The sequence below is a fragment of the Microtus pennsylvanicus genome, chromosome X, assembly GCF_037038515.1.
Source record: "Microtus pennsylvanicus isolate mMicPen1 chromosome X, mMicPen1.hap1, whole genome shotgun sequence".
In the NCBI taxonomy this organism is placed as follows: Eukaryota; Metazoa; Chordata; class Mammalia; order Rodentia; family Cricetidae; genus Microtus; species Microtus pennsylvanicus.
The window spans coordinates 134,677,816-134,702,643 of record NC_134601.1 but is presented as its reverse complement, the minus strand read 5'-3'; the positions used below and the strand labels follow the sequence as shown (position 1 = coordinate 134,702,643).

Sequence of the window (24,828 nt, the reverse complement as noted above, 5' to 3'; positions counted from 1 at the left end):
AAGGTGGATAGTTCCTCGAATGTTTTCAGCTTCTTACCCCAAATCCTATGTGTTACAGATTATCTACTTCTGTATGAGTTTACTCCCTCATGTTCAGAGTACCTAGAGTTACTGAGGACTGAAGGCTTGAAGGGTGATTCCCAAGTAGTGGGTCTTAGAAAAGGCCAATGAGTTCTGCAGTTCGTCAAGGGATACTCCTAAAGAACATTACATGGAGTTCTTGCTGCTTTCTTTCCCAGTGGAACTGAACCCTACAGCGATAACCTTTCCATTAACATAACTTTTTTTAATTAATTAATTTATTTAAGGATTTCTGCCTCCTCCCCGCCACCGCCTCCCATTTCTCTCCCCCTCCCCGATCAAGTCCCCCTCCCTCATCAGCTGGAAGAGAAATCAGGGTTCCCTGACCTGTGGGAAGCCCAAGGACCTCCCACCTCTAGCCAGGTCTAGTAAGGTGAGCATCCAAACTGCTTAGGCTCCCCCAAAGCCAGTACATGCAGTAGGATCAAAAACCCACTGCCATTGTTCTTGAGTTCTCAGTAGACCTCAATATCAGTCCGAACACACTGAACCTGATAGAAGAGAGTGTGGGAAGTACTCCACAACACATGGGCACAGGAGACCACTTCCTACGTATAACCCCAGCAGCACAGACATTAAGGGCCTCATTGAACAAATGGAACCTCCTGAGACTGAGAAGCTTCTGTAAAGCAAAGGACACTGTCACTAAGACAAAAAGGCAACCCACTTACTGGGAGAAGATCTTCATTAACATAACTTTTAAAACTGCTTCCCTCTGTTTTTTGTTTCGTGGTCTACACTCTTTCACTGATGTTTCCTGGAAGCCCTTCTCTGATAGACCACCTGTGCCCTAGGTCTTCTCTACTGTGTTCAAACTCTAAGTCTCAAAAACCTTTGTGCCTTCAAAACACATGGTTTGGGGAAGAAAATGAGTGTAGATGGAATCAGTACATAAAACAATTTTGAAAAATACAAGTAAATGACCCAGGGATAAAGAAGATAATTGAGTCATGTTGTATTTCATTTACTATATTGGTCAGCATGAGTAAGTAGGACAATGACAAAGTGCTTGCTGAGCAAGGACCTGAGTTTGATCCTGGCACTACCACCAAAGAGGGAAAAAATTAATAAATTAATCAGCGAACACTGTTATTTCTCAATCTCCATTCTACACTTATTCTCCTTTAAAATTCCTAGTTTTTATTGTTACCATCTTACATTTTATCTTATTTCAATTTTTGTCTCCATCATTAAAAAAAAACCTTGGTTCTAAATTTGAGCATATGTTTCCCCAGAATAAAGACCATAAAGCTGTCTTGTAACTCACATAGCTACAGACCTAGGTTCTGGTCAATAAATATACAAGTACCTCTATGAAAAAGTTACAGGAAGCTCCCTATAAGCTTGGATTTGCATAGGATGGCTGAACTCTGTATAACTAGGTATCCTGGTCCATGGAGAAGATACGATAATGATATAGAAAAACTCCTTTGTCCCTGATAAGCATCATATTTCCACATCTATCCTAGATAAGTTACCTTCAATCACCGTTTCAATGTAAGAGAAAGTGGTTTTTAATTTTTTTTAATATTTATTTTGAATTGCATAAATGTGTATGGGAGCATGCCATGACATAGATGTGGAAGACAAAGGTTAACCTGGGAGAGTCAGTTATCACGTTTTTTACCAAGAGGATTCCAGCTATCAAAATTGGTTTATTAGGTTTGGTGGCAGGCCCATTTCCCATTATTTGCCGAACCATCTTGTGGGCCCTAATGTCTTTCTTAAGTCACAAATATTTCAGTTCATAAATAGAGAATATGAAATTATGTAATTTACATATTTTATAACATTACCTATGTATCTGTTCTTGCTTGCTCTCTGGCTCTTTGAAATTATATATCAGTTTTTTCTTTAAGGGTATTTATTTTTATGTATATGAGTGTTTTCCCTACATGTATGTCTATGTACCATGTGCAAGCAATGCCTATGAAGACCAGAAGATAGCATCAGATCTCCTGAATCTGGAGTTAGAGATGGCTGTGAGCTGCCATGTGAGTGTTGGGAATTGAACTTGTGTCCTCTACAAGAGCAGCCAGTGCTCTTTACTACTGAACCATTTCTCCAACACCTTGGATAATTTTTAAATTGGCTTAATATTTAAGTATTCACTGAAAAGTTAGTGCTTAAAAAATAAAATGAATTACTGTTCTTTTTCATTTGTGCTTCATAAATTCTCAACAAGAGAATGTAAAAGCTGTTCCAGACAATATTAACTCATGCCTGGAAGGGCATATTAGAGCCACAGGCCAGGGACAATATTTTTACCATACAAGACAGTAAGGAGCAGAGTCCTAAACTGGATGCGGGGCTTCCTAACTTGGACTGTAGCAGTATGACTCAAAGACAGTTTGTCTTTTATGCTAAAGAACACAATTCAACAATGGGGAAACCCTAGTCATCTTACTCTCGTCAATATATGGTTTACTGAACTTAAAACATATAAGAATAAAGGTATGACTTATTTCCTGTAGGAAAATACACCCATGGGAGGCCTACCCCTTTCTGAATGGAGACGGAGGAGGAGTGGCTAGGGTAGGGAGGTAGATGGTAAGATGGTAGGCAGGAGGTGGTGAAAGGAAGAGAAGAGAAAGGGGGAACTGTGGTCAGTATATAAAATAAATAAAATGTTAAATAAAATTTAAAAAAAAGATTGTACAAAAAAGCAGGATCTCATCCTCTGTCCCCTGCTGGTCTGGCACTGCTACATGTGTCCCAGGATGGACACAAACTTGTGATCTTCCTGACTCAGGGTCCACAGGACCAGTATTTCAGGCGCTGCTATCAGGCCTGGATCACTTTTCAAAGAGGCAACATCTCTGCTTCAAAGACTCATCCCATGGCTTGGCATCATGGGAACTGGCTTTACTTCATGGTTCTCTGTGAGGTCAGCTATCATATCTATTTTTCAAAGATCAGCATCTAATTCGTGGTACATATACATCTGAGTGTTTGCTTGAATGAATGGAAAAATATTCCTTTAGCCCAGCTTCTTCTAATTACACGATAAAAGTCTACAATAGTCAGAAACGAGAGATATTTGCTATTTGGATTGCCTAGAATGAGCAAGAATATTCATTTAAATGGTAGTATTCCCTCAAGAAAATGTCATTTGCTCCACATGGAAACAAATGTATATCAAGTAGTCCTGGAGCCTGCCTTAAACACTCTTTAGCGAAGATGCTGAAATTTTTCTGCATTTTACAATTTTCCTCAACAGAGCAAACCAGCAAGTATTTAGTATTTTTGTTGGTGTACCAAATGATAACAAAACAAAAATAAAAGTAACATAGAAAATCATATTTTCTTCTCTTTTTAGAAAGGAATCTCCTTGGGCAGTCAGGATGAGAGCGATCCTCACAGTGGCCCTCCAGAAATCTGCTGGAGACACAGTGAGAGCAGCAACTCTGTCCCACACTCACATTGCTTTAGATGAAAGAGCAAACACGTAAGGGTAGCTTTTCCAAAGTGCATGCAATAAGCAGAACGTGGGCCTTTCCCAACTCCCATTGTCTACTGGATCATAGCTCCTTTCAGCACCCAGGAAGTGTCGTCGGCAATGAGCTAGAGCAAAATTACCCCTGCACGAAGCTATCAGAAGTGCCTCCCGATTTGACTGCTGTCAGATTCTTTGCTTCTTTGATGAACACTTCAAGTATTCCCCCAGAGATGACAGGTGACTCTTTCTTCTTTCCCTTTTTAAAGGTCTTCTTTCCTGCACGAACCAGCAGAGAGGAGGTGGAAGTGGAGGAGATCAGAGATTCTACTTCATAATTTACCAAGATCATCTACAAAGAGCTACTTCATTTTCTGACAATCAAGCCTTTTTGTCATATGTATGTGTTTGTATACACACACACACACACACACACACACACACACACACACACACACAAAGCTTCTGTAAAGGAAAAATGCAACGATTCTAAAGGAATAGAATAATGGAAAACATCCTGCCAGCACCATCATCTTATTCTATTGCGAAGGCCAGACCCAAGTCCCACAGCTGCAGGAGAGACATTTCTATGACTTGGATATATTAACCTTACTTCCAAAGGGTCTATTCAACAATCCCCTTTTTATAAATTGTCAGCTTCAGGAAGGGTCAGGTTTAGAGAGTGCAACCTAGATTCAGTTACATTTTGTGGTTGGGAGAAAACCTTGTCACTTTTAATATTTATTTTGATGGAATAGACTAAACATGAGCAATAACCACTACATGACTGCCACCTTTACATATATAAACCTATTTAATCCTCACAACCCTCTTTAATTTTTTCTTTTTTCAGAGATTATACTATAATTCTATCATTTCCCCTTTCCTTTCTTCCCTCCAAACTCCAAAATGTATTCTTCCATTGCTCTCTTTCAAATTAATGGTCTCTTTTTTTTCATTGGCTGTTATTACATGCATATATGTACATACATATTTATTCCTAACTATAACCTGCTCAATCTGAATAATGTTATTTGTATGTATATTTTCAGGACTGACCATATTGCATTGCCAAATTCGATGGGAAAACAGCATGAGGTCTCAACCCGCCACAAAGAACTACAGACAAGTGATGTGAGAAAACTCAGACCAAGAGCTGAGTTATTTTCACGGGGAAGCCCTGAAAATGCTGACCATGAATGGAAAGAAAAAGGAAGCTGCCTGAGACGTTGATAAAAGGAGGAAGAAAAGGAAAATTTTGAATCGATTTCTTCTGGATTCCCCTTTGTTTTCTATATTTTATGCCAGATATTTCTTTTTTAGACTCCCTAAGTAGCTGTGAATGAGTCCATAGAACAGCTTCCTAGAAATCCCCTCACACAACACATCTCTCCCCCCGGGGAAAGATTGTGTATCCCTTGGACTGACAGGAAATAATCTCCCTATCAGGGCTGGCTTATAAGTATGGATTTTTGTCCTGTACTTTTCTTCTCCACATATGTTATAGCATGCACTTCTTAACTCTCGAAAGATCCCAAACCCTATTTTTATTATACTACATATGTAACACAGTCCATCCAAACCCGAAATATCTACAATGTGACAGATAAGAGGTATTGATTTTAACCCTACCTTGAGGTTGTTCTACTTGGAATATAGGGCTCTCCTCTGGAGGAATGTATCGTAAGACAACCGTTAGCTCTCCTTTGTATTGAAGGCCAATATCAGGAGCCAACTCCACCTTGTCAAGGGGAGATAAGTGAAAAGGACGTTAGAATACTGGACATCATCTTCTTAAATGAAATACAGAATATTTAGAAAGACAAATACTTCATGTTTTCTCTCACATTTGTAATAGAGGGAGTACATATTTCCTTAGATAATATTTCATCAGGAGACCTGACTCCCCTATGGGGAGGACCCAGCTAAGACTCCTAGCAATAGTGAACAAATAGCCTGAACTGGGCATCTCCTGTGACCAGATCCGTGCTGGGCCCAGTTGTCATCAGAGAGCTGTCACCCAGGAGATGAGGGAGGCAGATGCAGAAACCTACAGACAAACATTAGGCAGAGTTTGGGAATCCTGCAGAGATGGAAGAGGAGAAAGGAATGCAGGAGTCTGATGGGTCAAGGACACTACAAGAAAACTCACAGAATCAACTAACCTGGGCTTATAGGGACTCACAGAATCTAAACCAACAACTAGGTAGCCTCCATGAGACTGACATAGACACTCTGCATATATGTTACAGTTATGTAGCTTGGCCCTCTTAGGGGACTTCTAACAGTGGGAGCAAGAGATGTCTCCAACTCTTTTACTGACTTTTGGAACCCTGTTTCTTTCTTTTACTTTTTTTTACATTTAACCTAATTTTATTCATGTTTGCCTAGTGATGGGGAATAGATCATTCAATAAAAACATACAGTAAAAGCAGGGGTGGGGGAGGCTTATCATGTACAATGTTTAAACTACAATAATGATGTACCTTAATTACTTCCATGCACACAAGTCTAACATAACAAGATTTATTTTTTTAAAAAAAACACAATTAAGACTTCTAGGAGCATTTTATAATAAATTCCTAATTTTTCTTTGTAGATAGATCAAGCACCTTCAAACTACAGATTCCTATACACAGTGAGTACTTTACTTAATATACATGGACAGCCTCAGGGAAAGCTGATGTTATATCATCTTATAATAGGTCATCTTGCCCATTCTTAATAATGGGGAGCTGTTTAGTCTTATTGCAACTTGATATGCCATGTTTTATTGATATTTTCAGGAAACATGCTCTTTCCTGGATGGAGATGGAAGAGGGAGGGGATTGGGGAGTGGGAGTAGGAAATGGGGAAGAAGGACTGGCAGGGGAGGATGGGGGAGGCTGCAGAGAGGTTGTAAAATGAATAGATGAAAAAAATTCTTTAGAGAGAGAGAGACAGAGAGAGATAGTGATATTCTAACAAATAAAGCTTGTCTGAAGATTGGAGTGCAGAGCTAAGCCACTGGAGGCCAGGGAGTGGTGGCACACACCTTTAATTTCAGGACTCAGAAAATAGGCAGAGGGATTGATGATAACTCAAGGCTACTCTGGGCTACACAAGATTGAATCTGCCTAAAAGAGAAACAGAGCTCATGCCAAGATAATCCCAGCTCTTAGGACCACACACTTTTAATACCAGCATTAGGGAGATGAAGACAGGAATGATATGGCTGAAAGAGACAGGAGCTTAGGGCAGTCTGAGGTTTGGTGGAGAAAGTTGCAGTCTGAGGTTTAGTGGAGACAGGTTCAGTCTGGAGATGCAGTCTAAGGACAGGATTGCCTCATTGGTAGAGGTAAAATAACTCTCCAGTGGCTGTACTCTCTACTTCTCTGATTTTTAGCATTAACCCCTATATTTGACTCTGGGATTTTATTATTAAGATCAAATAGAATTCAGGCAAAATCTGGTGCCCAACTTTTGGGTTACAATGCAGTATCTTTGAATACTTGGGACAGAATTGAAGAAGTAGAGAAAAAAAGATTCAGTCATTTACTAAAGTCATATAGGGCCCGAAAGAAACCATCACTGATTTCTTACAAATATTAACATCAGCAGTAACTAGAATGATAATAAATTCTAAAGCTGTAATAATAATAATTGAATCTCTGGTCTTTAAAAATGCTTATTCTCAAGGCAAAAGGATAATTAACGTTTTTAATGACAAGATCAGCACCCTCAGAAGAATGGATTTGAAATATAATTGGTATTAAATTTCATGACCACGATGATACATGGCTAGGAGAGGTGATTTCCAGATATCTGAGGAAAAATCGAAATGTCAAGTGTTATAATTGTGGCAAACAAGGTAACTTTAAAAGAGACTGTAAACAGAGTGTTCCTAGAAACAATGTTTTTTTCTAAGCATAATTCAAACAAAACACCCATCCCTTCCAGATTATGTAGAAGGTGTGGCAAAGACAGACATTGGACTAATGAATGTATATCAACAAAGGACATTCAAGGTAAACCTTTGCTATCAGGAAACTCCTTGAGGGGCCTACAAAAGGCCCCTATGCCAAATCTGGTTTAGCAATTTTCAGTCATCATGGAGGAAACTCCTCAGAGCAATTGAAGAATTAATGCCTATTTAAGAAATCATAGTGCTCTGGATAATATAACAGCTATAAAAGACAGAACAAAAAATTTTGGAAAAACCATAAAGTGGGTATTATGAAAGTCCTAAATTAAAAATATGAAATAATGACATTATCAATGATGTCTGGTAGACACAGTTGTGGATGCACCAGAATGTTGGCATCCAAATTGACCTCTTCAGGAGATAAATGTCTGGCTTTTAGGGACTGAAACTTTCAGGTAAAACAGAGCACAAGATGGGTCAAATATATAGGACCAGAAGGTCAGAGAGAAAATTAAAACCATATGTGGCTAATGTAGCAGTGAATTTGTTACAGCAATGAAATACTCAGATTAACATTCCTTCAGTTTTAGGAACAAACCAAAAATTTATCATATATTACTGGGAAAAATAGTAGAAGGTACTGAAAAGAATAGTCACCGATCATTCAGGTTGTACAAGAACAGGGCACAACAGCTACTTGTCTTTCAAAGGCACCAAGAGTCTTGCCTTCAAAATGATTAACAGAGATGCAAGCGGCGGGGACCGGCGAGGAGGCAGACGCACGAGGTGGGGACAGGCGCGCAATAACGAGAGCAGATCGCCCCCCTACAATTAAATCAAAGAGGTAGGCCTTTTGTTGGCGAGGTCACTGGCAAACGAGGAGCATGGTCCTGATGCTGAAGACCCTTCGGAGGGGTGAGAGGGTTCTTGGCCTGCGGCAGGAACCAGGAAACAGAGCGAGGGCATTTCGTAAGCGGAACTCTTGGCCAGCAGGGAAACCTGATCCGGTTTTAAAAAACCCATTAGATAGGATCAATAGGAAGAGATGGGCAGGTGCCAAGGCAAGAATTCACCCAATAACCTGAAAAACAACATGAAAACACCAGAACCCAATGATCTTACAACGGAAGTATTTGAACATCCTAACACAGAAGAAGTGGAAAAAATTGACTTTATGAAAGCAATAAAGTCCCTTAAACAACATGTAAAAAATGCCCTTATAGAATTGGATGAGAAGTATAACAAAAAGTTTGAAGAAATGAGTAAATAAGTACATGATACCCTGGGAAACCAACAAAAAACGATCAAACAGGTAATGGAAACAGTTCAAGAATTAAAAACTGAAATGAAGGCAAGGAAAAAAACACAAACTGAGGACCACCTGGTTATGGAAAATCTAGGTCAACGAGCAGAGTCTACAGAAAGAAGCATAATCAATAGAATACAAGAGATAGAAGGATCTCAGATTCTGAGGACACCATAGAGAAAATAAACGCACAGATCAAAGAAAACAGCAAAGCCAACAAATTCTCAACACAAAACAATCAGGAAATATGGGACACAATAGAAAGACCAAACCTAAGAATAATAGGAATAGAAGAAGGAGAAGAGTCACAGCTCAAAGGCCCAGAAAATATTTTTAATAAAATTATGGAAGAAAACTTTCCCAACATAAAGAAAGATATTCATTTAAATATTCAAGAAGCATACAGAACACCAAACAGACTGGATCAAAGAAAAACATCTCCTCGCCATAATCAAAACACAAAATATACAGATTAAAGAAAGAATATTAAGAGCTGCTAAGGAAAAAGGGCAAGTTACTTATAAAAGTAAACCGATCAGACTTACACCTGACTTCTCTATGGAAACTATGCAAGCCAGAAGGTCCTGGATAGATGTACTGCAGAAACAAAGAGACCATGGATGCAAACCCAAACTACTATACCCAGCCAAGCTATCGTTCACTGTCAATGGAGAAAACAAGACATTCCAGGATAAGAACAAATTTAAACAATACGTAGCCACAAATCCAGCCTACAGAAAGTAATAGAAGGAAAATCGCAACCCAAGGAATCCAACATTGCCAACACTGCCTACAATAACTCAGGCATCTAGCGACCCTTCACCAGCACATCTCAAAGAAGGGAGACACACAAACTCTACTACCAAAAACAATAAGAATAACTGGAGTAAACAACCACTGGTCATTAATATCACTTAGTATTAATGGGCTCAATTCACCTATAAAAAGGCACAGGCTAAGAGACTGGATACGAAAACAGGATCCAACAGTCTGCTGTTTGCAAGAAACACATCTCAACCACAAAGACAGACATCTACTCAGAGTAAAGGGTTGGGAAAAGGTGTTTCAAGCAAATGGTCCTAAGAAAAAAGCAGGTGTGGCCATACTAATTTCTAACAAAACTGACTTCAAACTAAAATCAATCAGAAGAGATCGAGATGGACACTTTATACTCATAACAGGAACAATCCATCAGGATGACGTCTCAATCCTGAATATCTACGCCCCTAATATAAAAGCACCCACTAATGTAAAAGAAATATTGCTAGAACTCAAGGCAGACATTAAACCACACACACTAGTAGTAGGAGACTTCAACACACCTCTCTCTCCAAGGGACAGGTCAATCAGACAGAATCCTAATAGAAAATTAAGAGAATTATTGGAGGTAATGAAGCAAATGGACTTAACAGACATCTATAGAACATTCCACCCAAATAGGAAAGAATATACCTTCTTCTCTGCAGCTCATGGAACCTTCTCGAAAATTGACCACATACTCGGAAACAAAGGAAACCTCCACAGACACAAAAAAAAAAATCAGTGTCCACCTGTGTCTTATCAGATCACCAGGGATTAAAGTTTGAAGGCAACAACAATACTACCCACAGAAAGCCGACAAACTCATGGAAACTGAACAGTCAACTACTGAACCACACCTGGGTCAAGGAAGAAATTAAGAAAGAAATTAAAGTCTTCCTTGAATTTAATGAAAATAAAGAGACAACATACTCAAACCTATGGGACACGATGAAAGCAGTGCTAAGAGGAAAGTTCATAGCACTAAGTGCCCACTTAAAGAAAACGGAGAATGCATACATTGGGGACTTAACAACACACCTGAAAGCTCTAGAAAAAAAGAAGCAGACGCCTCCAGGAGAAGTAGAAGACTGGAAAAAATAAAACTGAGGGCAGAAATCAACAAAATAGAAACACAGAAAACAGTCCAGAGAATCAATGACACAAAAAGTTGGTTCTTAGAGGAAATCAACAAGATCGACAAACCCCTATCCAAACTAATTAAATGACAGAGAGAGAACACGCAAATACATAAGATCAGAAATGAAAAGGGGGACATAACCACAGACCCAGAGGAAATTCAGAGAATCATTAGATCTTACTACAAAAGCCTGTATGCCACAAAACTGGAAATTACGAAAGAAATGGACATTTTTTTTAAATAAGTACCATATACCAAAGCTAAACCAAGACCAGGTGAATGATCTAAATAAACCTGTTAGTCGCGAAGAATTAGAAATGGTTATCAAAAATCTCCCTTCGAAAAAAAGCCCAGGACTAGATGGTTTCAATGCAGAATTCTACCAGAACTTCCAAGAGGAACTAATACCTATACTCCTTAATGTATTTCACAATATAGAAACAGAAGAGTCATTGCCAAATTTCTTTTATGAAGCTACACTTACCCTGATACCAAAACCACACAAAGACCCAACCAAGAAAGAGAATTACAGGCCTATCTCACTCATGAATATCGACGCAAAAATTCTCAATAAAATACTGGAAAACCGAATCCAAGAACACATTAGAAAAATTATCCGTTATGATCAAGTAGGCTTCATCCCAGAGATGCAGGGCTGGTTCAACATACGCAAATCTATCAATGTGATCCACCATATAAATAAACTGAAAGAAAAAAACCATATGATCATTTCATTAGATGCTGAAAAATCATTCGACAAAATTCAACACCCCTCTATGATAAAGGTCTTGGAGAGATTAGGGATTCAAGGGTCATACCTAAATATAATAAAAGCTATTTACAGCAAGCTGACAGCTAACATTAAATTAAATGGAGAAAAATTCAAAGCCATCCCACTAAAATCAGGAACACGACAAGGATGTCCACTCTCTCCACACCTCTTCAATATAGTGCTTGAAGTTCTAGCAATAGCAATAAGACAACATAAGGGGATCAAGGGGATTCGCATTGGAAAGGAAGAAGTTAAGCTTTCGTTATTTGCAGATGATATGATAGTATACATAAGCGACCACAAAAACTCTACCAAAAAACTCCTACAGCTAATGAACACCTTTAGTAATGTGGCAGGATACAAGATCAACTCCAAAAAATCAGTTGCCTTCCTATACACTAAGTATAAGGAAGCAGAGAGGGAAATCAGAGAAGCATCACCTTTCACGATAGCCACAAAAAGCATAAAATATCTTGGGGTAACTCTGACCAAGGTAGTGAAAGATCTATTTGACAAGAACTTTAAGTCTTTAAAGAAAGAAATTGAAGAGGACACCAGAAAATGGAAGGATCTCCCTTGCTCTTGGATTGGGAGGATCAACATAGTAAAAATGGCAATTCTACCAAAAGCAATCTATAAATTCAATGCAATCCCCATCAAAATCCCATCAAAATTCTTCACAGATCTGGAGAAGACAATAATCAACTTTATATGGAAAAACAAAAAACCCAGGATAGCCAAAACAATCTTATACAATAAAGGATTGTCTGGAGGCATTACTATCCCTGACTGCAAACTCTATTACAGAGCTACAGTATTGAAAACAGCTTGGTATTGGCATAAAAAACAGAGAAGTCGACCAATGGAATCGAATAGAAGACCCTGACTTTAACCCACAAACCTATGAACACCTGATTTTCGATAAAGGATCTAAAAGTATACAATGGAAAAAAGAGAGCATCTTCAACAAATTGTGCTGGCAAAACTGGATGTCAATCTGTAGAAGAATGAAAATAGATCCATATCTATCACCATGCACAAAACTCAAGTCCAAATGGATTAAGGACCTCAATATCAGTCCGAACACACTGAACCTGATAGAAGAGAAAGTGGGAAGTACTCTACAACACATGGACACAGGAGACCACTTCCTACGTATAACCCCAGCAGCACAGACATTAAGGGCCTCTTTGAATAAATGGGACCTCCTGAGACTGAGAAGCTTCTGTAAAGAAAAGGACAGTGTCACTAAGACAAAAAGGCAACCCCGCAACTGACAAAGGTCTGATCTCCAAAATATATAAAGAACTCAAGAAACTAGACTGTGAAAGGCTAATCAACCCAATTATAAAATGGGGCATTGAGCTGAACAGAGAATTCTCAACAGAAGAACTTCAAATGACCAAAAGACACTTAAGGTCATGCTCAACTTCCTTAGCGATCAGGGAAATGCAAATCAAGACAACTTTAAGATACCATTTTATACCTGTCAGATGGCTAAAATGAAAAACACCAATGATAGCCTTTGCTGGAGAGGTTGTGGAGAAAGGGGTACACTCATCCATTGCTGGTGGGAATGTTATGAATATTTGTCATTGTTTAGGGAGATCGGTTACAAGTTGTTATTGGTAATGGTCAGAAAAAAAGCTAAACATTCAGGGTTCTTGTTTTGAAAAGAGAATAGGGGTTATAGATATGATAGGATAAAAGGGTAGGTTATTGAATCTACTCTAAAAGGAATATCATATCTATATGATATAAGATAAAAAGATTGATTACTGAGTCTACTTTTTAAAAAGCAACTACTAGTTTTAAATATCTTACTTTAAATTGGACTTTTATATATTATATGCAAATTTTGTATATTGATACAAATTTGAGATTAATTTCGTTAGAGCATGCTCTACATACATTTCTACTCTTGTTCAAGGTATTATACCTATACAGATCAATTAACAATGCAATGCAAATTTCTAGTTCTTGAAAATTATTATTACCAACTATTTAGGATAATAAAGAAACGTAGATTAGTAGTTAATTACCTGTTATAATCAAACTTGTAGTCATATTGGGTATGTTTTCAAGGTCAAACAGATATATTTTAAATAGACAGGGTGTTCTCAAATACTTCAGAGATCTACAGAAAATGGTATTTAAGATGTTTTAATAACATAGGTTCTTTTATATGATAATGAGACATGTCTGTTCCTGACAGCACCAATCAACTTCAGAGAAGATAATGGGCATTGAACAAAATCCACATGAATTTTGCTTTCTTTGTGGCAAAAGTAAGCCACTGGACAAGAAAATGCCCTTGCCTCGACTGTTGACAATATACTGTTCTTATTTGATAAACAGGACACAAAAGAGAGTGGCTGCCAAACCTTGCTAAGACAAGTGGGATAGTCCTTTTTTAAAAAAAAAAATCCTGCTTCTCTGTAAAGTCTGTTGAATATTCCAGGCTTATAGGCCAAATATGGATGCCCCATAATTGCAGAGAAGCTTTGATTGTCCTTCCAGAGAAGGGTGACTATCCTGGCAGCAAGCTATTTTTGTCATTTCTCCCATTTTTAGAAGTCACTTGCTCACTCTTCATGCTTACTCAGTTAATATTATTTCCTTCTCAGATCTCGGGGGTGGGTAGGTGAAGATTAGGTAGTTATAGCTACAGTTTTCCTTGTTTACCAGATTCAAAAAAGAAATTCACTATGGAAATGTAAAGTATATAAGGTTGAGAGACATAAAAAGATAATTTTGAATTGGTAATGTAAGTTAAAATAGAAAGTGAATTATATACAACACTTTGGACTCACCAAAAAAGGATAAATAATGGAGTATTTTTTTCTGAATTTGTCAAATGCAAATGGATTAGACATTGTTGATGCATTTATTGCCTGCATATATAGTTACTGTATTTATTATATTTAGTTTTTCTAATATTAATTATAGCTGTTTTATTTTAGACAAAAAGGAGAAATACTTTGTTTACTTTTTAACAAATAAAGCTTGCCTAAAGATCAGTGTGCAAAGCTAAGCCACTGGAGGCTGGGGAGTAGTGACACACACCTTTAATACCAGTACTTGGGAGACAGAGGCAGATGGATCTCTTTGAGTTCAAAACCACCCTGGGCTATACAATATTAAATCTGTTTTAAAGAGAAACAGTGCTCATACAAAGGTGATCCCAGCTCTTGGGATCACACAGATTTAATTCCAGCACTAGAGAGGTGGAGACAGGAGTGATATGGCTGGGTGGAGAGAGGAATCTAAGGTTGAAGGAGACAGAAACTCAAGGTAGTCTGAGGTTTGGTAGAGACAGATTCAGTCTGGGGATGATGCCTGAGAACAGGCTCGTCCCTTGGGTCTGAGCATTGGTAGTGATAAAAGAACTCTCTAGTGGCTGGCCTCTCTGCTTCTCTGATCTTTAGCTTAACCAATATATCTGTCTCTGGGTTTTATTATTAAGATCAAATAGAATTCGAGTGGGGAGGGAAGGAGGTAGAGGGGAAGAGAGAGAAAGAGTAAGAGAGAGTTGACTTCTGCACACTGAATCAAGGAGAACTGTGCTCCTCAGTTCTCTGAGAAAGTAGATGGAAGGTGCTCTGAAGCCAAACTTTCACATAGTAAAGCTAGAGACTCTTGAAAACTTAACACACAGAGATATACACAGATACACCTCCCCCCGTCAACACACATATACTGGTAATATTTGACTAATTTGCACAGATAATATTATAAGCTAAAATACACCATGTAATACTTTGTTCTTTTCAAATAAGGTATGTTTCAAAGACTTTTCTTATTGTTCTATAGTTTTTAGTAGTGCTGAAGGTAGGACCTAATAGTAGATCTTTGCTCAGAATACATGGCACTTAGGGATTTGATCCCCAATTCTACCAAAACCCAAAAAATGCAGCAATTTTAGTTTATATTTCATAATTGAAAAATTTTACACTACAGTTGATTAAAATAGTCTTTACTGTTTTGATACTATGACAGGCTATTCATCTTCTCTAAGACTGAGTAGCTGTTGCTTTACTTTGGTTATTGGAACATGACAGAGGTGGCAATATATTTGTTTCTGGGCTCATGTCTAAAGGTTGACAGCTTCTTTCTATTTCCCTTCTTGGAATGGGTATTTATAGAATACGCTCTCTTAGACCCCCCATTGTGAGAGTTTCAGCCCACATGTTGAAGAGACAAATACCTGATCTAGTTTGCAGACCTCATTGTATCAGCCAGAATATAGCAACACCAAGGATGGGATATGGAAGTAAGCTAACCTAAACATCCAATTCAGTCAGTTCTTCAGCACTGTCAGATTTAGTCAACTCTCTGGCTGCAGCTCTCCAACACCTTGACTGAGAACTGTCTTGATGAGCTCATTCAATACAGAGAATTATGAGAAACAGCAATCCCAGATTTTTGTTTAAAGCTTGGAAGGTTTCCATTAGTTTACTATACTGTCATAGTTAATCGAAGAAGTCCTATTTGATATTAGGTGAAATTTTAGAGTTATGAAATACATTGTAGCAAAAGTGATAAGTGCAAATTGTACATACAAGTACAGAACATATTAGGACAGACTCACACCATGCATTGTCGGGATGCGTTGATGCTATGCGGACTTTCAGCTAAAGGGAAAATATACTAGTGTTTTTTATAAACACAAACCTTAAGAATTATAAAAGTATAACATAATAGCAATGAGATCTTATGATGTTTTAATTTGGTTTTTAGTGTTGTGTCAAACCACATGTCCAAAGCAATTTTGGGAGTAAAGGGTTTATTTCACCTTACAGTTCATCCTGAAGAGAAATCAGTGAAGGAACTCAAAAACAGGAGCCTGGAGGCAGGAACTGAAGGAGAGTCCATGCAGATAGTTACTAATTAGCTTGTTCCTTGTGGCTTGTTCAACCTCTTTCTTATACAGCTCATGACTACCTGCCCAGGGTTGGAACTGCTCCTATGTGCTCCCCTCCCACATCAATCATTCAAGAAAATGTCCCACAGACTTGCCTACAGGCCAATTTGATAGAGACAATTTCTCAGTTGAAGTACCCTTTATCAGATGTCCTTAGATTGTGCAAAATTGACAAAAAGTAACCAGTGCATTTTATAGCAAAGTAATATACAAAGACAGCTAAAATGTAGGGTTATTTTGAAATCTGCACATATATATTTGGGTATATTTGATATTCTGGCTTGGAAGTTTTGAGGTAACATGTTCCTTCCATACCATAATTTTCATTATCCAGCCAATTTCTGCTCAGAAAAATATAGGATTTAATTCAGTTTCATACAGGGCCTTTTTGTAAGTGTTGTGGGGATGCATTAGACATAGATGTTACTGTCAATAGTGTTTAGAAGCTGTTTTAAACTACCCAATTTCTAACTCATTGAATTAATGTATTATCCTCAGCAATGAACAGGATTACCTCTACAAAGATGGTATGTTTCTTCTGCTCAATTCATATCCACAGAGAGTCAGCTGTATTAGTCTCTAAGGTTCTTAATGGCAGGCACATTGGAGTGGTAATTATATAACTCAATATTACATAAATTGATTTGTGTACAAAGACAGCTGTCATTATAGAAATTAGGCTTAAATACTTTACAGAAACAAATATTTGAATGCCAAGTTGTTGGTTTATGTAGCTGTAAAACTGTAGATTAGAGCAATTATGAATAGTTAGAAAAATTTATTAAGAATGACACCAAGAACTGACAAACAGGCAAGAGACCTGTTTTCAGGCTGTACCACTATCCCTGCCACCCACTGGACTCTGTCCTTCCAATACCCACTACACCACCCAACACCATGCACTTGGACATCTTCCTGTGGCCCACCTCCTCTACAACCCCAGCAGACTACATAGACATAGGCACGACATATTCTAGTTAGTAGAACAAGTGAGTGACTGACCTCCTAGCTGAACTGCCCCAACATCCAAACCCTAAATCCCAGGGCATATCTTTTTCCCTCCCCTTCTCATCATAGTACCAGCAAGGCAGCTTGGCCCTCCCCCCACCTCTGGATGAACTCCAGTATTCTGGTGCAGTCCCCACAAGCCTGCAAGCAGGTGAGAGACCTGTCTTCCTGTTGTACCAACCCCACCACCAACCATTGGATTCTGTTCCTCCAAGACCCACTCTGTGGCTCAACCCCATGAACCTGAACATCCTCTCCGTGACCAGCCTTCCCCTGCAACCCCAGGAGACTACATAGGGACAAGTACAAATCACACCAGTTGGAAGAACAGATTGCATAGACACAGGCATGACTTATACCCCTTGGAAGAACAGATGAGTGAATGCCAGTGTAAGAATACATGTAACAATTGTAAGAACAAGATGGCACCACCAGAACCCAGTGATCCTACAGCAGTAAGACCTGAATATTCCAATGCAGCTGAAACACAAGAAGACAACCTTAAAAATAACTTAATGAAGATAATAGAGGTCCTTAAAGAAGAAATAAAAAATTCCATTAAAGAAATCAAGGAAATGCAAACAAAAATTTGGAAGAAATCAATAAATCCCTTAACAAAAGTAAAAAAATAAAGCAACAAACATGTGAAGGAAGTGGTTCAAGACTTGAAAATTGAAGTAGAAATAATAAAGAAAACACAAACTGAGGGAAATGAACAGGAATTAATCATTTGTCATCAACATCTCTTAATATCAATGGATTCAATACGCTTATACAAAATGCAGGCTAACAGAATGGAATCAAAAACAGGATCTGTCCTTCTGCTGCATATACGAAACACAACTCAACTTCAAAGACAGACATTAATTACCTCAGAGTAAAAGGTTTGGAAAAGATCTTGGAATCAAATGAACCTAAGAAGCAAGCCAGTGTAGCTATCCTAATATAGACTTCAAACTAAAATCATTCAAAAGAGATAGAGAAGGTTATTTCACATTCATCAAAGGAAAAAAATCCATCAAGATGAAATCTCAATTCTGAACATCTATGTCCCAAATACAAGGGAACCCACGTTTGTGAAAGAAACATTATTAAAATGTAAACACATCAAATCTCACATATTAATATAGGGAGACTTCAACACTTCACTTTCTCCAGTGGACAGGTCTGCCAGGCAGAAACTTAACAAAGCAATAAGGGAAATAGCAGATGCTATTACTCAAATGAACTTAACATGTATCTATAGAATATTCCACCCAAACACAAAAGAATATACCTTCTCAGCCCTTCATGGAACCATGGAACTGATCACATACTTGGTCACAAATCATATCTCACCAGACAGAAAAAAATTGGAATAACCTCCTGTACCTTATTGCATCCCCGTGGATTAAAGTTCAACAACAACAACACAAACTAAAGAAAGCCTACAAACTCATGGAAATTGAACAACTCTCAACTGAATCACCAGTGACTGGGTCAAAGAATAGATAAAAAAAATAAACACTTCTTAGAATTCAATGAAAATGAATCCACAACATATTCAAACTTATGGGACACTATGAAATCAGTGTTCAGAGGAGTTTATAGCACTTGATAGGTACTACATACCAAAATTAAATCAAGACCAAATAAATAATTTAAATAACTCATAAAGAAATAGAAGTAGTCATTAAAAGTTTCCCAACCAAAACAAACAAAAAAACCCTCAGGGCCAGATGATTTCAGCATAAACTTTATCAGAATTTCAAAGAAAAGCTAATACCAATATTCCTGAAATTGTTCCACACAATAGAAACAGAAGGAACATTACCAAATTCTTTTTATGAAGCCATATTAACCTGATACCCAAACCATACAGAGATGAAACAAAGAAAGAGAATTACAGACCAATCTCCCTCATGAACAATGATGCAAATGTACTCACTAAAATACTGGCAAACCAAATACAAAAATATATCTGGGACGGGTGGTGGTGGTACACTCCTTTAATCCCAGCACTCAGGAAGCAGAGAGAGGCAGATCTCTGTGAGTTTGAGGCCAGCCTGGTCTACAGAGCTAGTTCCATGATAGGCTTCAAAGCTACAGAGAAACCCTGTCTTGAAAAAACAAAACAAAACAAAAAATAACATATCCAAAATTCCTTCAACATGATCAAGTAGGCTTCTTCATTCCAGAGATGCAGGGATGGTTTAACATATGAAAATTTGTTAATGTAATTCACCAGATAAGCAAACTGAAAGAAAAAAAACATATGAGCTTCTCATTGGATGCCGAAAAAGCCTTTGACAAAATCCAACACCCCTTCATGACAAAGGTTGTGGAGAGACCAGATGTACAAGGAACATACCTAAACATAATAGAAGCAATATACAGCAAGCTGACAGTCAACATCAAATCAAATGGAGAAAAATTCAAAGCAATTCCACTAAAAACTCAGAAACAAGACAAAGCTGTCCATTTTCTCCATATCTATTCAGTATAGCATTTGAAGTTCTACCTGGAACAGTAAGACAACAAGAAGAGATCATGGGGATAACAAATGGGAAAGGAAGAAGTCAAAGTTTTGCTATTTGCATATGCTAGGATAGTATACATAAGCAACCCCAAAATCTCTACCAGGGAATTCCTACAGATGATAAACACTTTCATCAATCCAGCACGAGATTAACTAAAAAAAAAGTCAATAGCCCTCCTATATACAAATGATAAATGGGCTGAGAAAGAAAGCAGAGAAGCATCACCCTTTATAATAGCCACAACAATAAAACAAAAATATAGCCAAATTTTAATTACCAAACATATATCCAAACAAGATTGTTTCCTATCAGTATTTATATACAAATGCATATTTATTAGCTTTACACTGAAACACATATGTGCTCCCTTGTAAAAGTAATGAAAACAATATGGTACTGAGATAAAAAAATAGACAAGTATGCATATGGAACCTGATGAAGAATCCAGAAATAAATACAGGACCTTGTGGTCAACTGATTTTCAATAAAAGAACTGTAGTGGTTTGGAAAAGAATACCCTCCATAGGTTCATATATTTGAATACTTAGTTGAAGCACAATTAATAAAACCTCAGAGAGAAAAATTTGGGGTTCAACCTGAAGATCTGAAAAGTAAAACAGCCTGGCTCTTACCTCGACCTCAGTCTGAAAATAGCAATCCTGCCACCAGGAATCTCAGAATGAGACTGTCTGAGAGCTGTTTTGCCCCATCTTATATTTTTCTCTAGGACTGGGATTAAAGGCATGAACTACTGGTATTAAATGCATGCACCACCTGATTTCTATGGCAACTAGTGCGGCTACTGGGTTTAAAGGTGCATCTCATTATGGCTACTGAGATTAAAGGTGTGTGCCATTGAGGATATTGGGATTAAAGGTGTGTTACCATAACCTGGTCCAGAAGACTGACCAATGGGACTGTTTTACTCTCAGATCTTCAGGCAGTCTTTATTTATTAAAATTCAACTTAAATGTCACTACGCTTAGTCACAAAGGAGTGAAATTATTTGAATAGGATTAGGAGATATGACCTTGTTGGAGCAGGTGTGACTTTGTTGGAGAAAGTGTCATTGAGAGGTGGGCTTTACAGTTCCAAAAGCACATACCAGGCTCAGTCTCTCTCTATTTTCTCCTTCTCCCTCTTTCTCTCTTTCCCCACCCCTCTGCAGATCAGTATGTAGTTTTCAACTACTTCTCTAGCACCATGTCTGCCTGTGTGGCACCATGGTCTCTGTCATGATGATGGAATAAACCTCTGAAATGGTAAGCAAGCTCCAAATTAAATGCTTTCTCTTTGCCTTGGTCAAAGTGTCTCTTCATAGCAATAAAACAGTGACTAACACACATGGACAAAGGACCATATCTTTAATAAACAGTGTAGGAAAGATTGTGTGTCTACTAACAGAAGAATAAAACTAAATACTTAACCTATATAAACATTATATAGCATATATAAAGTCAAAACAAAATGGATTAGAGATTTACCTGTAAGACCCAAAAGGGTAAGACAACTAGAAAATAATTTGGCAAGTGTAGGGGAAAAGTTATACGGCACTGATTTTGTCAACCATTTATTTTGGCAGGGGCAGGGATATGATCTCAGAAGCATAAGAAACAAAAGCAAAAACGCAAGTGGGATCACATCTTATAACCTGGAATGACAACAATTTCAATACTTCTGTATAACAAGGGAAACACTCAACAAAGAGACAGTCTAGGTGGTGGGAGAAAATATCTACCCCTGATAGGAAGTAAGTAACCAAGATACAGAGGGAATTCAAATAGGTCAAAATTAAACCAAATAACCTTGTTAAATTTTGGTAAAATTGTCAAAAGAACGCATGTAAATGCCAATGGGTTTATGAATAGTGCTTAAAACTATCAATTTTAGGTAAAAACAAATCAAGCTCACATGCCATTTATCCTCAGACCTGCTGGAATAGCTCCTACTACAAAGATGATATGTACAACTGTTAAAGATGGACAGATACAGATAAGGGAATGATTGCACATTGTTACTAGAGAAATGCAAATTAATAAAGCTGTAATACAAAGTAGCATGGATGCCTTTCAATAATGAAGATAAAAACTGGCACTACCATATTATTCATTATTCCTTCTATTGGTTATATGGCCAAAGGAAATGAAAAAGACCTTTGCATTCTCATGTTCATTGCAACACTTTCCGGATAGCTAACATTCTAATCAGCTTATTCCATTATTACAAGGGCCCTTCACCTGCAAAAACTGGGAGGTCAGGGAATGTGGGTATAGAAACAGTGGGGAGCTGTATTTATTCGAAAATAAAGGTATGGTATGCTAGGCTGCAACCAAATCTGGGGCATATCAAGTGAATATTTTAGAGTAGGGAAAAGAGGTAGCATTGATTAAAACTATACCCCAAAGCAGTAGGAAATTATTGAGATCCTCAAAGCAGATGGGTGTGTGTTTGTGTGAAATAATCAAATGACACTCACTGTCTTTTACTGTCTGAAAAGACAAATCCACTTTCCATGCAGAAAAAAAAAACCAAGACATTCCAATACATTTGCAGGTGTAAGGTAGGGAAATAAATTACAGACAAAAGTGTCAACACTGTCAAGTAAAGAACAGCTTTTAGCTCGGTAATAATTCTACAGAAATGTACATTTACTCTCTGCTTGGAGGCAAAATAAGAGAACATTTCCTTAGAAAACCACTTAAACTTGCTGTTGGTTTCCAGAGGCTTTTGTTTTTCTAATAGCGCCTCCTGGGAAGGCTTGGATGACAATTCATACCGACAAACACTTCTTGTCTAACTAGCTAACCTGACTTTCAAAAGGATAACGAGTTATAGGTAATCAAGCATTCCATGTCATGCAGTAAAATGGAAGTTGTACTGTGAAACTACTTCACAGTACTCAAGTTTGACAACTTGAATCCCTTTTTTTTTTTGTCTGCACCAGCCTCCCCACCGGCTCCTGTTGTAGTACCTAACACAAATAAAGCTCTCAGTACTAAAGGACTTTCAGTAACACAAGAATAAACAGTACAACAGCATATTGCTCTGCCATTTCCCCTGTAAAGGGAAGTTAGGATTGCGGAAACATTAATTCTGATCTTTTATTACTAGAGAAACCAGTCCCTATAACTCACACTCCACCTTAGCTGGATAAGAGATAAAAACCTCAAGACTCTAGGGTTGCTCACAATAAATCCTAAGCAGCCGATAGTGTGTCACCGGAACTGAAATGACTGACACAGGAAGGAGACTGTTTCAAATAATTGTACTGGATTTGATTTTATGGTTTGTTATTGCCTTTATTTTATTGGCAGAAAAAGCAAGAAATTTTGTGAAAATCAACTCTATAACACACAACACAAAGAATTACTGTCTTGCTGGCCATGGTTGTATATACTTTTAATTCCAGTACTTGAGAGACAAAGGCAAGCAGATCTCTGTGAGTTTGAGGCCAACCTGGTCTATGTAGTGAGTTCAAAGGCAGCTAGTGCTATATAAAAATACAGTGTCTCAAAAAAAAAGACAAAACAGACAAATGACAATAATCAAGTCTTGTCACTTCTGACCTTTAATCAGCGAAGATCATCTGTCTTTAATGAAGGTGAAAAAAATCATCACATTAAACCACACAAGTTTGACATTTTATCTTTTCTTTCTAAGCTTCTTGCATTCATCAACTACTATTCCTAAGTACATAAAGGTTGATGAGTTCTAGGTGTGTTTGTCTGAGAGCACACATGTCATAGCATATGTGTGGAGGTAGAGGAAAACTTTGAAGGTAGTTTGAATGTAATTGGCCCCCACAAGTTCATAGGGAGTGGCAGCATTAGGAGTTGTGGCTTTAGTGGCCTTGATGAAGAAAGTGTGCCACTACGGAAGTAGGCTTTGAGATCTCATATCTGCTCAAGCCATGCCCAGTGTCTCAGTTCACTTACTGTTGCCTGTGGGCCAAAGATATAGGATTCTCAGCTCCTTACCCAGCACTATGTCTGCCTGCATGCCACCAAGTTTCCTGCCATGATGAAAATGGACTAAACCTCAAAAACTATAAGCCACCCAATTAAATGTTTTTCCTGTATAAGAGTTGCTATGGTCATGGTGACTCTTCATAGCAATAGAAACCCTAACTAAGACAAGCAGGTTCTCTCTTTCCACCCTTTTATAGATTCTGGGGATCAAACTCAGGTTACCAGGCCCACAGAGCAATTGCTTTTACCTGTTGAGCCATCTCAGAAGGCTATGTGTTGTAAGGCTATGTCTTTAAAATTTGGAAAACATGGGACCATCAAGATAGTTTAGCAGATAAGAACTTGCCAGCAAGCCTGGTGCAATCTCCAGGAGCCACATGGCAGGAAAGAATGGACTTCTATGAGTTGTTCTTTATCTTTCACACATGCTCCATGGCAGGCACTTATTATTATTATAATTATAATAATAATTATAATTATTGTAGCCATACTTATTCTTTGATGGAGGAATCACATGGATATTGTGAAGATAGATGTTGTGGATCACCATTTGGTAAAGTACATTACCTTTTTTCACGATTTCTTCAGTCTTTTTGTCAGTAGACTTATGCTTAACAAAGAAGTTTGAATCTTTCACATACAGTTTAGCTCCTGGTAGAAGATGGACTGAACCATCAACTGTTATAATACTGTTGACAGCCATTTCTCAGTTCCTTCTAATGTGCAATCTGAACAAAATCTATGCAGAGCAGAGGGAGAGGAAAAGATTTCAAGTCTTCTAACTTTGTAGAAATGTGGTAGTGCCAGTCATATTACATTTGATAGGAAACTCTGTTGCCTCTGATGGAGGCAAGTACTTACAACTCACCCTCTCTGCCAGGACAAGATGTATGCACAAGGTCTTATGCAGACAGCACAAAAGGAAGTTCGTGACAAGGTAGCTGCTGTGTCCATACAGTATGAGCCAGCTG

The 24,828-nt window shown here is 37.9% G+C and overlaps 1 protein-coding gene across 4 annotated transcripts in view; it reads right to left on the bottom strand.

The window, feature by feature from the left end:
* Sytl5 (synaptotagmin like 5) overlaps nucleotides 1-24,828 on the bottom strand; it is a 382,433-nt gene that overhangs the window by 2,557 nt on the left and 355,048 nt on the right. For all 4 annotated transcript variants that reach the window (XM_075957599.1, XM_075957600.1, XM_075957602.1 and 1 more), the window contains 2 exons: nucleotides 5,150-5,258; nucleotides 3,661-3,796 (listed from right to left, as the gene is read on the bottom strand). In XM_075957599.1, coding sequence (XP_075813714.1) covers nucleotides 3,661-3,796; nucleotides 5,150-5,258 — 245 coding nt within the window. The remainder of the gene's footprint in view (nucleotides 1-3,660; nucleotides 3,797-5,149; nucleotides 5,259-24,828) is intronic.